Genomic DNA, 17,181 nt, shown 5'->3' with positions numbered 1-17,181 from the left:
GACAGTGGCTTGGCGCACTTTCGCCTCTTGCACCTGCACAGTTAGTTGTTTACTTGTGAGAGCACAGGATGCCAGTGCCATCTTGTAATGGCCGATGTTATCACCGCTAACCATGGCTCCCTACATCTCCCCCTATCTATATTATTAAGATGGAACAGCCTTTTGCCTATCAAGCACGGCACCAACTCAGTGAAGGAAAGCAGAGGCATGATCCCCTGTGCAAAATGAGATATTGTAATGGGTTTCTTCTCTTGTTGTAATGCAATGAGTAATACTTCCCATACCCATCTCGATGCCTTTTGATGGGGAAAGGGAGCTTCCACTCTGGAGCGCCCGGCAGCTGTCCGTGCGTGGAGAGGAGGTTTTGGCATCAAACCTTCGTGTAATCAGGCATACTTCTGGGAAATCTATCCACACTCATGGAACATTCCCTGTCGAGTACCCACTTGCAAACACCTCTAAATATTCAGGTACCACAGTTATTCAGGCAAGGGCTGGCTGGACTTAGACCTCTCATCGACCCAGTGCAATGGGCTGAACCCTTGGGGTGCATCGACTGAGGGTCTCAGTCATCAGTTACTTTCTTAGCATAAATAGCCAATTTTCAGGGGGGAGATCCTTGCTCCAAGGGTGCGAGTGCTTGGGCGATAGTAGCCTTGTCACGTTTTTGTTGAGCTCTGAGCCTACAGACCAACCATAACATGAACACTAATCCACAACATAGGGCTGCACCAAATAGGCCTATCCCCACCCTTTCCTTAAAGAAAGAAAAAGGCAGAAGAAATTCAAGACGTAAAATCGCCAAGGGTAACAGGGTCCACCCGTGCTCCATCAAGGCTCAAGATCTGGATCTGCAATTGCTGTTGCATCTGGTCCAGTTCCCCAGTCCAACTCCCTTGTAAATAAGCAGAAAGATTATGGCTTTGAACAAATGTATCATTCACAAATCTCAGAGGTATAATGCATAGATGTGGGGTTGCTGACACGCAGCTCATTTGAACCACATCTGGGAGTTGTTCTACATTGGCTTGGAGCAAATCAACTCTCTGACTGACCAACAGGATGCCTGATGCCAAGTATGTATCCACTTTCTGTAGAGTGGTCAAAGCCTCAGAGGTCTTTTCTGAAATTTGATTAACAACAGGAGCTGCTGTAACCTGATCAGCCAAGGCCATGCTGGCTGTCACAGCTGCAGCTGCGAAGATGGCAACAGCAGTGATAATGGCTGTAGTTATATCAAAATCTCTCTTCTGTCGAAATAAGGTCAAGGTCCCAGACGTCTGAACAGGAATAGGGATCCAAATGGTATACTGGCTATTAGGGCCTGCTTATAGACAAGAGTAGACCGGCACTGAGACATAAAGCAAGTTACATAGGTAGAAGTATTAAAGGAGTTGTTGGATAGGATGAAAAGAAATGGAGGATACACACAAACTGGAGTGAGGCATTACAGTTAAGGGTATAGGAGAAATTCTGTTTAGCAGAAGCGGCGCCTTTTAAGCAGGCAAGGGCATAGGTTTTGGAAAAGCAGTTAGGATAGCCATCTAAATTCACTATATATACTAGGAACCCAATTTAGGAGAGTCCAAGTGAGAAATGAGAGCGTCTGCAGATGAATCCTTCGGGGGGTCATTTTCAGGAACCGCGAGCCGCCACGTCAGTAGCTCTGGCAGCCAAAATGGGTTGTCTTCTTCCTGTGGAAAAACACAAACTGCTCCCCTGGATCTTATTAAAATAGGATCCAGGCCTTTCCATTGACCAGTCAAAACATCTTTCCATTTTATCATTTCTTTTGGCCTATTTGGTTCCAGGCAATGGCGATCAGCCGCTGTATTGCCTTGACTGTCCAAATTCAAAAAGTTGAGAGTAAAAAGTGTCAGAGAAACAGTAACCCATGGCACCATGGGCAGAGCTTCCTTAACTTCTCCTTTTTGTTTTATCAAGTAAGTTTTAAGGGTACGATGAGCACGCTCAATGATGCCCTGTCACTGAGGGTTGTAAGGAAGACCCGTCAGGTGTGTCACCTCCATTTGGCAACAAAATTGTTGAAATTTTTGAGAAGTGTAGGCTGGTCCATTGCCAGTTTTAAGGATTTTAGGCTTTCCCCAGGCACTCCAAGCCTCGAGACAATGTTGAATAACATGGGCCGCCTTTTCTCTGGTCAATGGAGAGGCGAACATAACTCCAGAACAGGTATCAATGGAGACATGCAAATATTGTAATTTGCCAAAGGATGGTATGTGAGTAACATCCATTTGCCAGATCTGTAATGGCCTAATTCCCCGAGGGTTAATTCCGGTATGAGGAACAGGTAGCAATTGACAGCAGTTTTGGCATTGAGTCACGATATCTCTAGCCTCCTTTTTAGTAATGTTAAATTGACCTCGTAGCGTCTCAGCTGTCACATGAAACCTTTTATGAAAGGCTTTAGCCAAATCTAATTTTGGTGAAAGGGCAATTGCAATCAACTTTGTGGCTCGATCTGCCAGGTCATTTCCATGGGACATAGGTCCCAGTAAGCCTGAGTGAGCCCTAATATGAGGTATAAAGACAGGGAATCTTCACTTAACCAGGGTAAGCTGAATCTTTTGAAAAACTTCTACAAGTCTGCTAGATGTCTTAATTAACCCAGCAACTTCTAATGTTTTCACTGTATTAACCACATAGAAAGAATCTGAAACAATATTTAAGGGACCTGGAAAGATTTCTAGAACCTCTGACACCACTAAGCATTCCACAATTTGAGGTGAGGTTTCATGGTATTGTTTGGATGTAACCTTATCATTAATCACATAGGCACCCACTCTTGTTTTAGACCCATCCGTATAAACTACCATTCCATTTGGGAGTGGCTCCTGAGACACAATATGTGGAAATATGATAGCTTGAGTTAAGGTAAATTGTAAGATGGGATGCTTAGGATAATGATTATCTATTTGACCATTGAAGGAAGTAACCAGCACTGCCCAAACATCAGAGGTCACTGTTAATATTTGGACTTGATGGGCAGTATAAGGCACTATCAAAACCTTAGGCTCCCTTCCAAAATGGGTAATGGCTGCTTTTAGTCCACGAAGGGCAAGCTGAGCGACTGAATCTAGATACCTTTCAATAATCTTTGCGGGAGAAGCATTGGGATGATTCTATAACAAAGGCCCCTCTTGCCATAATATAGCGGTGGGTAAGCATCTAGTTTTGAAAATACATAAATCAAAGGTTTTGGTTTCATCTATGCATTTCAACTGGGCATCTTGTAAAGCATTTTCCACTACTTGTAGAGCATGGCTCGCAGCCAGTGTTAAGGCCCTCGGTGAGGAAATATGAGCATCCCCTTCCAAAATATTAAATAAAGGTTTCAGCTCGGCCGAGGGAATTTTTAAAAATGGTCTTAACCAATTTATATCACCTAATAATTTCTGAAAATCATTCAAAGTATGTAAATGGTCTCTATGAATCTCCAGTTTCTGAGGAATTATCTTTTCTGGATAGATAACCGTCCCTAAAAAGGAGCCAATTTCTGAAAATTGAACTTTCTCAGTAGCAACATGTAGACCCCACTGTTCCAAGGTGTTTAATAATAAGGGGTATGAGGTCTGTAAAATAATTAAATCCTTATGACACATAATAATGTCATCTGTGTAATGGGCCAGCAGCAGAGAGGGGGAATTGTTTCTTAATTGGCTCGAGGGCCATTTGTACATACAGCTAACATATAGTGGGGCTGTTGGCCATGCCCTGAGGTAGAACTTTCCACTGATATCTTTTATCAGGTTCAAAATGATTAATAGTAGGTAGTGTAAATGCAAATCTTGGTCTATCTTGTGAACACAAAGGATTGAGAAAAAACAATCTTTAATATCTATAATTACGATTTTCCACTGTTTAGGCAAGGCAGAGAGTAAAGGCAAGCCTCATTGCACAGAGCCAAATAGTCGCATCTGTGCATTGATGGCTCTTAAATCATGTAAAAGTCTCCACTTTCCAGATTTCTTTTTAATGACAAATATGGGTGTGTTCCAGGGAGAGGTAGAAGGTTCTAAATGACCAAGCTGCACTTGTTCTTTAATTAGTCTTGTAGCAGCTTCCAATTTTTCAGAGGATAGGGACCACTGAGGAACCCACATGACCTCCTCTGTGAGCCAGGGTATGGGCATAGAACCCTCAATGGCAACTAGGGAAAACCCAGGCCTTGTCTTCCTGTGTTTGAGTCTTGTGAGACAGGATCTAATCTTCCTTGTTCATTCCTGCCAAGACCCTTCCCTTCTTTAAATCCCATTCTCTTTATAATGTTTATAGCTTGTGGGGAGTATTCACTAGTCAGAACTAGCCCTAGGTCTTGTAAGATGTCTCTTCTCCAGAGATTGACAGGGAGAGGAAGCACATAAGGTATAAAACTTCCTGTTTGACCTTCTGGTGCCTGCCAAGTCAACAAGCGAGAACTGACTGCGAGACTGGCCTCATATCCCAATCCTTGTAGGGAGTGGGACGATCGTTTTACAGGCCATGCCTTAGGCCACCAATTAGAAGAAATAATACTTTTATTCGCTCCCAAGTCCAGAATTCCAGTAAAGTTCTTTCCCTCTATTGCTAACTGTAAGGTGGGTCTAGTTTTAAGGTCAACCACCAGATGAGCGAAGTCAGTTCCTGAGTAACTGAGCCCGTGAGCACCTCTAAGCTTCTCAGTGGATGGAAAACAATCATGTAAGCTTGGAAGGACAACCAATTGAGCAATCCTGTCCCCAGGGGAGATGGAGAATATGCCTTGTGGGCTAGAACAGAGAACTTGAAGTTCTCCAGTATAATCCTGATCTATTACACTGGGGTGTACCACGAGTCCTTTTAAAGTAAGAGAGGAGCGGCCTAAAATAAGGTCGACACTTCCCCCTGGCAGGGGGCCTCTATAATCAACTGGGATCGGCTGTACCCCCATGTGTGGCATTAGTAGGACTCGGGAGGTGGAACGGAGGTCCATTCCTGCGGAACCCCTTGTTGCTCTGCAGCAATAAGAGTCCTCCGAGTGTTCAGCAGTGTCCCATATCTTTTGGGGCCCTGGGATCTTGGGCCCGTATATCTGTTTTTTGAAAAATTTCCTTCCTTAATGGCTGAGGGATTTGGAGGGAGGATCTGACCTCTTACATCTCTAACAGAGTGGCAATCCTGAGCCAGATGATAGCCCTTTCCACACCTAGTGCACAGCTTTGATGGTATTTGATTATTTGGGCACTCTTTTTTCATATGTCCTGCCTTCCCACAGACAAAGCATCTGGCCATATGTTTTGAAGGGAATTTTCCACGATTCTGGCCCTTAAGGAGGACTGCAGCCATTTCTAAGTTAGTTGCTGAAAGTCCGGCATTAGTAAGGGGACCTCCCAAGCCGTGGCAGACTCTTAACCAGTCTTGTAGCCCTTTGGCTCTCCGAGGAGCAATGGCTGCACGGCATTCAGCTGTGGCATTTTCAAAGATCATCTGTTCAATTAATGGCATTGCTTGCTCTGGTTCACCAAAAATCCTACCCGCTGCCTCGGTCATTCGGGCCACAAAATCAGAAAAAGACTCATTAGATGTCTGAACTACCTTGGACAAATAAAGGTTACTGCCTTCCTTCCTAGGGAGAGACTTCCATGCCTTTATTGCAGCTGATGCTATCTGTGCATATACCTGCCAAGGGTGAGCGGTCTGGTCGTTCGCATGTACACCAACTCCAGCCAGCATGTCAAAAGTCCATAATTGTTGTCCCTCAGTGTTTGCATTAATTCTGGCTTGTGCTTGCAGTGCCTCGTGCCACAAGGCCTTCCACTCTAGGTATTGGCCCATATTGTTAAGTACCACCTTCACTGTGTCCTGCCAGTCTCCTGGCATCATAGCAGCTGTACTTAACTTCTCCACTTGGGATACGGTAAAATTAGCTCCAATTCTATATGCATGTACTGCCTCAGCTAATTCTTTGACCTGGCTATACTCTACTGGGGCATGAACATGTGCTCCTTCTGCCGCTTCAAAGACCGGAAATGCAAACTGTAGCTGTCTCTGATCTCCTGGGCTGAGAAATGAATTAGAGGTACTGCCCGGGGCATAGGAAGGAGGCAAGGGCGGGGCCGAGTGGCTCAAGGTCTTTCTTAGTCTTATCTCAGAACGATTATCCTTTGCACAGGCGACTGCCTCCTCCTCTAGGCTCTCCTCCTTGGAGCTGCCAAGGTCTATGGAGGCAAGCTTCTTAATAGGGTATAGGGGGGTTCTTTTGACCTCTGTTCTCTCTCCAGCAGCCGGTGAACGGTCCTTAACCTTAACAGGCCCTGCAGTGGCCCCTGTTCCCTTTGAGTACTCTTTTCTTTGACCAGGCTCCTTGGCCTGTCTCTGCTACCCAGGCTTTTTTGTCTGCTTCTCCTTTCCAGGCTCCTTGGCCTGATCTTTTTCCCCAGGCTCCTTGGCCTGATATTGGCTAACACGCTCTGTTTCTGATACCCTGGAGTGGACCTCTCCTGAAACCTCTTGACTTGCCCTAATAGCTGTGCTGCGAGCTGGATCCCCACAACACAAATAAGCTAAAAGCAAAAGCAACACAAGCAAGAGGCCAACTACTGCAGCGGCAGCAATGGGTGAAAATCTGCTCGCAAGGAAGGCTTCCACCCCAAACATATCTCTCAGAGACATATCTTGATCCTGTTGTCTTTTAACCTGTCCTGAGTCTTGGGGGGTCTCCACAGCGCCAGATGGTTCGTTCCTTCCCGGGTTTTGGCACCAGATATTCCACACCGCCCCGAGTCCCCTTTGCCCGCGAAAGAGACACGAGAGGCAGTGTTCGGGTAGTTACCACAGAGAGGCTTTATTCTCGTACCAGTTGAAGTGAAAGACACAGAACCTGGAAGAGGCACTGCTATATGTACACTAGAGTGGCCTGTTCACTTCTGATTGGCTGTTCACTCATCACCCCTTGTTACGCCTCGGGATTGGCAGTGGCTTGATGCGCTTTCGCCTCTTGCACCTGCGCAGTTAGTTGCCTACTTGTGAGAGCACAGGATGCCAGCTCCATCTTGTAATGGCGGATGCTATCACCGCTAACCACGGTTCCCTACAATCATCCTAATCCTTAACACACACACACACACACACACACACACACACACACACACACACACACACAACCAGATGCCTTGGTCATGGTGTCTCTTCAAATCAGTGAAAACACCAACAATGAAACCTGGAAATAATGTCCAATCTCTGTGGAACTCCTGTTTTAGTTTGACAAATAGAACAAAAAATAATAGTTATAAGATACTATGTAGGTCTCCCTATAATTTTATTACTTGCAATACTGAGGCAGGAGATTGTCATAAGCTGAGTTCAATCGGGCTACCTAGTGAGATCTAGGTCATCTTGAGTTACTTGTCCCCAACCTAGAACAAATCATATAAGGTGTTAATAAACAAGAGATGTTTGGAATCTTGTTTCACATTACAAAATACATTTCCATGTTCCAAGTTTAATCATAAGTATTATGACCAAATAAATAAAATTAATTATTAGAATGCTACATTTATTGATATATTTTGATTGTTATTTTTGATGATATGATGCTTAGATCCCTTTGTTTTTACCACAAAGAATGCTACAGTGCAATGATTTTTCCCCAAACAGGCCACTTCTGCACACCCAGCTGACTCTCAGGGGATCCAATTCTCAGTGCTTTCCTATCAAAAGATGTCTGCTTTCTCTCTCAGATACCACACACCAAGAATTTCAAGGAGACTAGATATCTTCCATATTATCCATACTGCATCTTAATGATCCATGCCAAGTTTGAGCTAATCTAGACTAGATGCTAGGTACCTTCCATCATATCTATAAGGTCTTATCAATAACATAAGCAAGTGATCAGCATCCTGAGTAAAGATGCCCATTATACTGCTGAACCTAGAGGATAAAGTGTGCTATATGGTAAATCAAGTATGGTCTGATGTGGTGAGTAAGGGGAGCAGGAGGGAAGACTGAGTCCTGCTGAGATGCATGGGTTGACTCACCATGTGCCTGGATACACTGAGGTAATCTCCAGTCCTGGACTGCAACAGTAAGTGGACTCAGGTAAACACCTCACTTACTGAGTGTGATGTCCTGATACAGTTGGCTGGTTCTGAACAGAACAGATTCATCTTCTCTGCAGAAAGCATGAGGCTCCATGGTAAGAGAGATTTCAAATGTATATTCAGAGAATGGAAAGCTTTGAGACCTTTGGAATTATTAAGGAATACAGTCTCTGTGGAAGAAACCAAAATATGAGAAAGATAGAAAATAGATGAAATTTTGTAAACACAAGAAATTCACTGGAAATGCTAAGTATAGATAGAAGATTTCATGGTTTAAAAAATTATGGGGATGTGACAAAACATATTTGTGTATTCAAAACTGTATTACAGAAAGAAATGTTGAGTTTTAAGACTAAACATTTGGAGAATCTAGAGGCAGAAAATTCATCAATATAATACAATATCTTTAACATCTATGAGAATTACATGGTTTGAATAAAAGAGACTAGACTGATATCGAATTGGAGAACACACAAGTTTACACACTAATGGAAGTGTTCATAGGAGTAAGCAATTACAATGGGTGCTCATAGTTATTGTCTAGCAGATACTTGAACACAATTTAATGAACATTTTTATTAGTATTTTATGACATTAATTCTGCTCACAAGTGTATTTGATTCTGTAATAATTATAAAGCTAGTATATTATTATTTAATTTAAAATTGGACATTATAAAATTGACTAAATGAAATTTTTACTTAAATATATTTAAGTCACAGTGAAATTATTTGAAATAACTTAGAAGAAAAAGTTTAAAATTTTTGCTTTAACTCAAGAAAGGTGAGAGAAAATGTTACTCACCATGTTAATTTACTAACAAAAAGTGAGGGATAAACTAAACAAAACTAGAATGGCTATTGTCACTATTGTTCCTCCAGTTAAAAACTGCTAAACTTCAAAGAAATAATTTACACATTCTTTATAGGCAGCCAATGAAGAGCTTGGTTGCCATGGTGAAGCTGTGTAGCTCATCTGGACCTTTGAAGAACTCTGGTGCCTATATGATAATGATGTACCATTGTTGCCCTTAACATTGAGTTTTTTTTTTCTTTGACTACACTCTTTACTTCCTATCTGACCTGTAGAGGACATGAGATTGTTCACAAACTGTGTGATCACATTTGCCAATGTTCCTTCAGGAGGTTTACCATTTAAAATTTAAAGTGGTGACAGTCAGACCTATATCTTGACAATCTTTCTGCCTTAAAACCATGACATTTCACTATTGTTTTAAAGCAGTATCATTATAATGTGCTGTAAAGTTATAGATTTTAGTCTTTTGATTGTTCAAAAATTAGTCAAACATGGGTTTCATTGAAGGGTATTGCAATAGTAAGTTTTAGGGGTAAGAAACACAGCATATATATCTCAGTGAAGTCATCTCTTCAAGAGAATACTGTAGTACTGTAGTGCTTCAGAAGGTATGACCTGGGCTTCTCCTAATAATGCAGATACTCCATATCTAATACTGACATAATCTATTATTTAAGCACAGATCTCATTAAGATTTTTATTCTTACCAGGCTATTTGTCACATGACTTGTGTAATGTATTTCCACGTGTGAGATATATATGTATTTATCAGCAAAACCTATTTCTTCAACTTTGCTCACTCTAGCATGATTTTGTATTACAGTTGCTAAATTTTGCCAAGTACAGGATCAATGTTTTGCACTTTTCTCATCTTGAAATAACAAGAAAGCCTTACTCACTGCCACCTGTAGGTTTTGTGTGTGTGTGTGTGTGTGTGTGTGTGTGTGTGTTAGGAACCAGACAATCCACAGTCATTTTCTAGACTTGCTGATCAGTTTCTTCTTTTTTTTTCAGCTACTGTTACTGTATGGGAAATTTTTTATAGGTATTGTAATTCAGCTGTAACAGGTAAGTAATACAACAGAAATTGGTTCTGTCTAAAGTAAGACAGACAAGTAATGAATATAAAATAAGGTTTTTATAATTTTTTTTAAAGTAAAGAGGTGCTTAAGTTGGCAACCTGAAGCAGGTCTTGTGCTTGAGAATATATTCATTTGACAAGGAACTAGAGTCATAGCTTTATGCTCTGGGAATTCTTTCCTTAGAGTATGTTCATAAACGTATGCTGAAATATATATAATGGAAGTAGTAAAGGTATGCTTTGTTAGTTTCAACCCAATGAACTATAACTGGAGAACATAAGCTAGTCACTTTCTACAGGGTTCAGGAAAATAAGTAGCACTGGATTACACACTCGATGCTGAATCGATGTAAATGTTCAATTCATAGTTGAGGATGAGTAATACACATTTAGAATTACCATGTTTATACATACTTCATAGAATTTGAAAGGACATACTATATGAACATTGTTTACAGAGGCAAAACTTGTAGAGATATGATTTGAGTATATGTATAATTTGTGTATAGGAGAAAAGTAAGGAGATTTAGAACTTTTTCTATTGCACAAATGAAACCATTCAGAATCTGTGAGTTCTAGAATCATAAATGCCTATTCCATTCATGGCTTTGTTGAGGAAAGGCTATTAGAGGGGATTTATTGTAACAGTTCAGCATCCTGCATTATGAATTTGATGACATTGTGAAATGTATGATTTTACTATATCTGGCTGTCATTAAAACATGTAGATACATGACAACTCTACAATGATTGCATGTAGCTAGAATGTTAAAAGGACACACACACACACACACACACACACACACACACACACAGAAACACAAACACACACCACAGACCAAGCAACAAGCAATCTCAAGCAAGCAAGCAAACAAACAAACAAGTGAACAAACAACCATTGGTGAAAAATGAATTTGTGATCAGCTTGCTTGACAACTCAGCAGTGTTATTTTGTTTTTCCAAGCATATTTCAAGTATATTTCTTACTGAGAAGCTGCCTAGACATTTACACAAACTATGTTAAATTCTTTCTGTTCTAGGGAGCCCACAAACAAACTTAACTTTACAGGGAGTGTTAATGTAACTTGGCTGGATTTCATCTTGGGATCTTCATCCCTAGTCTCCAAGGCTTTCCTCATTCTCTATCTTTTCCTCCTCTTTATATCCCTCTCCTGTCTAAACTACCATAGACTATTAACAAATACAGAAATAACAATAGTTAGAACATAGAAACTATAGAGGACAATTAATGTTATGATTCTAGTCTTGGCCATTGTTTCTTGCTATTCTAGGCTCTGTTTTCCCCCCTCTAGCATGTATTTAATAAGTTTCATTTAATCTTAAAAACAACTCTAGCAAGTACTGATATCATCTTGATTGAATTTCAGAGAAAATTTAATACAAATTCTCACATAGTTTTATATTGGGTCTGTGTTTTGTTTACATGAGACAGAAACTATATTTTAGAATATTTTATTTGCTTTAAATTTTCTTATCTTGTTTTAAGATACTGAGATATAGTTTATATGGCTATCCTAAAACATATTTTAGGATAAACAGCACTTCAATTCATATTCAAGAAATTATTGCATTTCTTTCACTCACCTGATGTATTATCTAGTAAAAGTAAGAATACTTCGGTGTTTACTGAATGTTTAAATTCTAGTGGGTGAATGTGTAGGAACCAACAGCACTGGGAGTGAAACCCAGGTTCATGTGCACGATCAGTAAGCACTAACACTAGACTATGTTGTTGTTCACATGCAGATTCTTACCACCAAGTGAAGTTAGAGGCTTGAAGATTTTATGATTGAGTTTATCAGTGGGTCATTAATAGGTTCAAATAATAAAATTGCTGCTCTCATGTAAGTATGCAATTACATGTAATATTCTCCACTATTTCTAAATCAAACATTTTGTCAGTAAGTGTTCTTCTCAGAAATGAATGTATAGTAACATCTACATTTACTGAACAATGACTACAATCTAAAAATTAAGAGTTTGTAAGCTTTTTTTCTGGAGAATAGAGATAAGGTAGTAAAATGAAATTATAATCTAAGTATTTTTAAGTTATTGTATATATGGTATATTCTAATAACTGTGATAATTACTAAATGAACAGTTAGATGGACTACCAGGTAAAGGCATTTGTCACTTAAACTTAGTGACCTTAGCTTGATCCTAGAAATACAAGTAAACCTGGAAGGATACAATGGCAATACTATGCTACTGTGTATAGGGAAAAGCCCAGGAAGCCTCAGCCCTACATAAAGAGATATAGGCAAGCAAAAAGTGCTGAGAATGAGAGAAATAGTCTTCCTTGGGAAGGAACACACTGGTTGGTTACTCAATACCAAATGGTCACACTGAAGAAAAACATAAAAGTTTGAGCACATTGTACTTATTAAGTGCCAGATCCCACATGCAACTACAGTTAATAAAAAATGAGGCCATGGATTTGAAAAAGAGCAAGGAATTAAAAGGAAGAAAACAGAGGGGGAAGTGATGTAATTATACTACAATGCCAAAAATAAGTTTTGAAGCATGAAAAAAGATAAATGACTTTAAGGATCTGATCTGCTGACCCCTTCATGTGTGTACATATACATCCATACATATACGCATTAGTAAATAGATAAAATGAAGGGAATTGATAAGAAATACTATAAAGCTTATATAGTTTATAAGAAGTTAATCTATAGCTGTGCTTAAAACTTGAAAGAACCTTCAAATTGAATTTAATGGAACATTACTCAGTGATGAGAAATGAACAGCCTGACTCACCAAGTGGTTAAGAGCAATGAGTTCTGTTTGTGACTTCTCAGGTATATATCAGCTAAGTCACTTGTACAGGCTAGCAGTGTTAATAATGAACTATGTAAGTTAAGGACTGTAAATAACTTTTCAGAAAAAAAGAAATATTTTAGATATATGTAGAATTTCTCTCTCCTTTGTTGTTTTTGTCTTTCTCTGTTTGTTTGTCTGTCTGTCTCATATACACCCCCAACCTCCTGCCCACATGTCTCCTCCCACTGATGTTTAATCACAGAGTCATTCAAAAGAAGTACTGAAAGTTTCTAAAATTAATCTTGGTCAGCTCCCTTCATTGTGTTAAACTCAACACAAATGACCCACACAATTTATGCTGTTATTCTTTCTTACTTCTTTTCATATCTGGAACCCATTGTTCTTTATCCAAGATTTAAAAGTGTATCAGATTCTGAAAGAGAAGGAAAGTCTGGGTTTCAACTGGAGCATACTGTTAATTAATGAGTGGTATTACAATACCCAGGCTCTAGGAAGAGTTCCACCCAAAGGAAACTTGAGTGGAGATTACACAGGATGTGCAGTTGTGAAAGGTTTATTCAAGAAATGAGTAGACTTAAGTAAAGCATATGCAAGTAAGTGCAGTTACAAAACCTGAAATATACAACAGTCTATTCCAAACTAAATACTAAATTTTGTTAGAACAAAAAAATGTATGTATTGTATAACACCATCCACTCTAAAACCCTCTATGAGGCACTTGATGGTGAGTTCAAATTACATATAAACCCATTTTATTATGTGAACTTATAAGTAAGTACACAATTTAACATTCTCATAATTAAATAACAATCTCTTTGTAGGTAAAAAAGGAAGAGATATGATGGAACATAAGAACTACACTCTCAACAGTGACTTCATCCTCTTGGGACTGTTTTCTTCTTCCAAGACAAGCTTAGTGTTTTTCTCATTTGTATTTTTCATTTTTATTATGACTATAACAGAAAATACCCTCATGATCCTCCTAATCCACAGGGATTCTCGACTCCATACCCCAATGTATTTCCTGCTCAGTCATCTCTCCTTCATGGATATCTTGCACATTTCCAATATTGTTCCTAAAATGATTGCTGACTTCCTCTCAGGCAGCAAAACTATTTCCTTTGTAGGCTGTGGTTTCCAGATATTTCTGTCCCTCACCTTGCTAGGTGGTGAGTGCCTTCTCCTGGCAGCCATGTCCTATGATCGATATGTGGCCATATGTCACCCACTTCGCTACCCTATGCTGATGAGGGATAACTCCAGTGGGCTCCTGGCTTCAGGCTCCTGGCTGGTGGGGATCCTCAATTCCATAGTACACACAGCTTTTGTACTCCATTTTCCCTTCTGTCACTCAAGGGCCATTGATCACTTTTTCTGTGAAGTCCCTGCCATGTTGAAGTTGTCATGTATAGACACAACACACTATGAGCGAGGAGTTTATGTGAGTGGCATTATTTTTCTGCTGATCCCATTTTCCATGATCTCTATATCTTATGTGCAAATTCTTCTCACTGTCTTCCAAATGCAATCATCAGGGGCCCGGCAAAAGTCCTTATCCACCTGTTTATTCCACATGGTTGTTGTTGTAATGTACTATGGGCCATTCATTTTCACTTATATGAGACCCCGGTCATACCACACTCCAGGTCAGGATAAGTTTCTGGCAATATTCTACACCATCCTGACACCCACACTCAACCCCATTATCTACAGCTTTCGAAATAAAGATGTCCTCATGGCTGTAAAAAACATAGTTCAAAGCAAAATTTTGAATAAAACTGAATAGAAAATGCCACATTTTTATGTTCTGTAAACTCACTTTCTTAGCTTCTTTCACACATTTACTTCAGAGTATGCATAATTGCACCCAGGTATATATTTATATCTGTATTCAGATGACCACGGTAAAGTCTTGGTATGCAGTAGTAAAGCAACAATAATACATTATCTCAGATGATGAAATATTTGTTAATATATTTATAAAACATATTGTGGAATTATGTGTGTCAACTGCTATAGCAATTTTCCCAACTAATGCAAAGGAAAAAGTTTTCTATTAAAATTGATCAATTTATTTTAGTAATAGCAACAAAATAGAAAGCTCTATTTTAATTGGGAATTTTTTTAATTATATCACATCCAATATTTTGAGCAATTATCAATAATAAATAACATAATAATTTAAAATGATAATACATTATATAAAGATAAACTGGTGGAAATTCACTAATTTGTTTACACCACTAAAATTTTAAATATATTTTAACTCATTTTATTTATTTACTGTTACTTAAACATTTGTTTACTGTATAATTTCAATAGTTCTAACTTTCCTATTCTTCTTTCAAACTGTCTCACATACATGATTTGCTCCCGTTAGAATTTGTGCCCTCCTTTTAATTGTTCTTCCATAATATATATAATCCTATATAGAACCTTCTCTGTCTATATAATATTTCGTTTATGTATTTTTCAGGGATGATCATTTGGGTATTAGATAACTATTTTGTGTGTTCTTTTCTGGGGAAGACAATTTCTTTTGTTCTGATCATTACTTAGTTGCCTTTAGTTTTTTGTAGAATTGAGTTCTTATGGGTTTTTCCCTGTCCACATGTCTATTATTTCCTGACATGTCTATTATTGTCATTATTGAGCTTATGTTTAGGTAGTCAATCTGGTGAGAATTTATGGCTATAGCCTCTAATATTAATAGGAGAAAAAGTCTCTCAGGAACCTCCCTGTTTCTCTGGTTCTTATTTTTCCACCTTTTCTTCTGCAATGATCTCTGAGCCTTAGACTAGAGACTGTAGGTGCATCTGTTGAACCTAGTTTCTACAACTCTGCATTTTGATTGGTTGTTTTTTTTTTTTTTTTTTTTTTTTTTTAATGATCTCCATCTGTTGCAAAGAGACGTTTTCTTGAGGGGTGAATGTTGGGGGCCGACTTTTAGCAGAAAGCGGCTATCAGCTTTGCAGCCATCTTGAGCCATATACCCTGACATGAGACTTGGATTACAATAGCCTACAACAGCTGAGCACAGTCCGATAATCTTGGTTTAGATACCTTGAAATTAAAGGTGTGTGAGATTAAAGGTGTGTGAGATTAAAGGTGTGTAACTTAAGAGTATGACTTAGAAGTATAGAGATCAGAGTTAGAGACAAGACCTAAGGGCATGATTAAAGGCGTGACCAAAAGGCGTGGCTTAGAAGTGAGACATATAAAAGGCAGAGACAGAACAGATCAGAATCAGACTGAGATCAGAGAATCAGACACATCAGACATTAGGTAGAAGACACTTGGCTCCAGACAGAATCAGACACAGCAGACAGAGGAGACAGAGAAGGAAACACTTAGAGGAAGAGAGACTGAAGAATAAACGGGATTGAATCACACCCTGTCTGGTCTCCATTCTTCAAGTATGCCCTCACCCTCGCTCTTTCTCAACCGAGACCCGCAGACCTGAGCGGCAGCTTGGGCTGGGATACAGTGGCCGCCCAAACGTGGGTCGGCCCGGGCCTCAACATTTTGCCTGGGCTGCGATGTTTTTTGGCTGCCCCAATGTGGGGCTAGTGTGGACCCCAACAGGTGAAGAGTAGAATTGACTGTATATGGATAGATGTTTAGATTATTTTAGGGCTTATGCTGCTTTTCTAAATTGATGGTTTCCTTGAATTACTATGCGTTCATGAGCACTTAGTAGTTAGCTAGTTTTTCAGTGCCTGGTGTGGTTTATTTCTTGCTGAGTGGGTTTTAAGTTCAACTAGACATCTGTTGGTTACTTCCAATGTATGCTTGTCACTATTTTGCTCTTAGAGTTACTATGTCATCTTGTTCATTGTTGTGGTTCATAGGTGTCATAGCTGTGTGAGACTGTTGGTTGCTCTCTGGAAGTTTTCATGACTCCTCTGGTAACACACAATCTAGTCTTTTGGGAAAGGACATTAAGGTCAGTTCCACCTCAGGGGTCTCTGAACTCTGTTTCAGAAGTGCACAATATCAGATCTTTGTTTTTTTTTAAAACAAGGTTTGTCTGTATAGCCCTGACTCTCCTGGAATCTGCTTTTTATACCAGGCTGTTCTCAACTTAGAGATCTGCCTTCCTCTGCCTTGAAGTGCTGGGATTGAACGTGTGGACAACCACTGCCTGGCTTCAACTCATTTAGAAAATATTTTGCTGTATGTGTAATGTTTTTTTTTTACCTGAATAAACATCTGTTAACCACTTTTGTGCCTGTTGCCCTGGAGGCCAGAAGAGGGTATAAGTTTCACTGGAGCTGGAGTTTCAGAAAAATAATGCATTAAACATGGGTTATAGATCTAAGTATAGTGGTCTCAAACAAGAAATAAAAGTGGGTAAGAAATAGCTCAAAATATTTATCATCTGTAGAAAATAGG

The 17,181-nt window shown here is 39.5% G+C and overlaps 1 protein-coding gene across 4 annotated transcripts; it reads left to right on the top strand.

Annotated features, from left to right (window-relative positions):
* The first annotated feature begins 7,735 nt into the window (after positions 1-7,735).
* LOC117717986 (olfactory receptor 2AJ1-like) lies at positions 7,736-17,010 on the top strand. Of its 4 annotated transcripts, none has more exons than XM_076942646.1 (4): positions 7,736-8,065; positions 9,912-9,965; positions 11,746-11,843; positions 13,608-17,010. In XM_076942646.1, exon 4 carries the CDS (start codon positions 13,625-13,627, stop codon positions 14,570-14,572), a length of 948 nt encoding a protein of 315 aa, XP_076798761.1. In that variant the 5' UTR covers positions 7,736-8,065; positions 9,912-9,965; positions 11,746-11,843; positions 13,608-13,624; the 3' UTR covers positions 14,573-17,010. The 4 variants fall into 4 exon arrangements, with proteins under 4 accessions (XP_076798761.1, XP_076798760.1, XP_076798762.1 ...); XM_076942645.1 differs by having other exon boundaries at positions 7,736-8,176; XM_076942647.1 differs by lacking the exon at positions 11,746-11,843.
* The last annotated feature ends 171 nt before the right edge of the window (positions 17,011-17,181 follow it).

The sequence above is a fragment of the Arvicanthis niloticus genome, chromosome 12, assembly GCF_011762505.2.
Source record: "Arvicanthis niloticus isolate mArvNil1 chromosome 12, mArvNil1.pat.X, whole genome shotgun sequence".
Classification (NCBI taxonomy): domain Eukaryota; kingdom Metazoa; phylum Chordata; class Mammalia; order Rodentia; family Muridae; genus Arvicanthis; species Arvicanthis niloticus.
The sequence above is the reverse complement of the archived record's forward strand: the minus strand, read 5'-3'. Positions and strand labels throughout refer to the sequence as shown.

Coding starts and splice junctions, on each gene's coding strand:
- LOC117717986 (XM_076942644.1), top strand. Junction 9,966..13,607: donor TTGTAATTCAGCTGTAACAG/GTAAGTAATACA, acceptor ATCTCTTTGTAG/GTAAAAAAGGAAGAGATATG.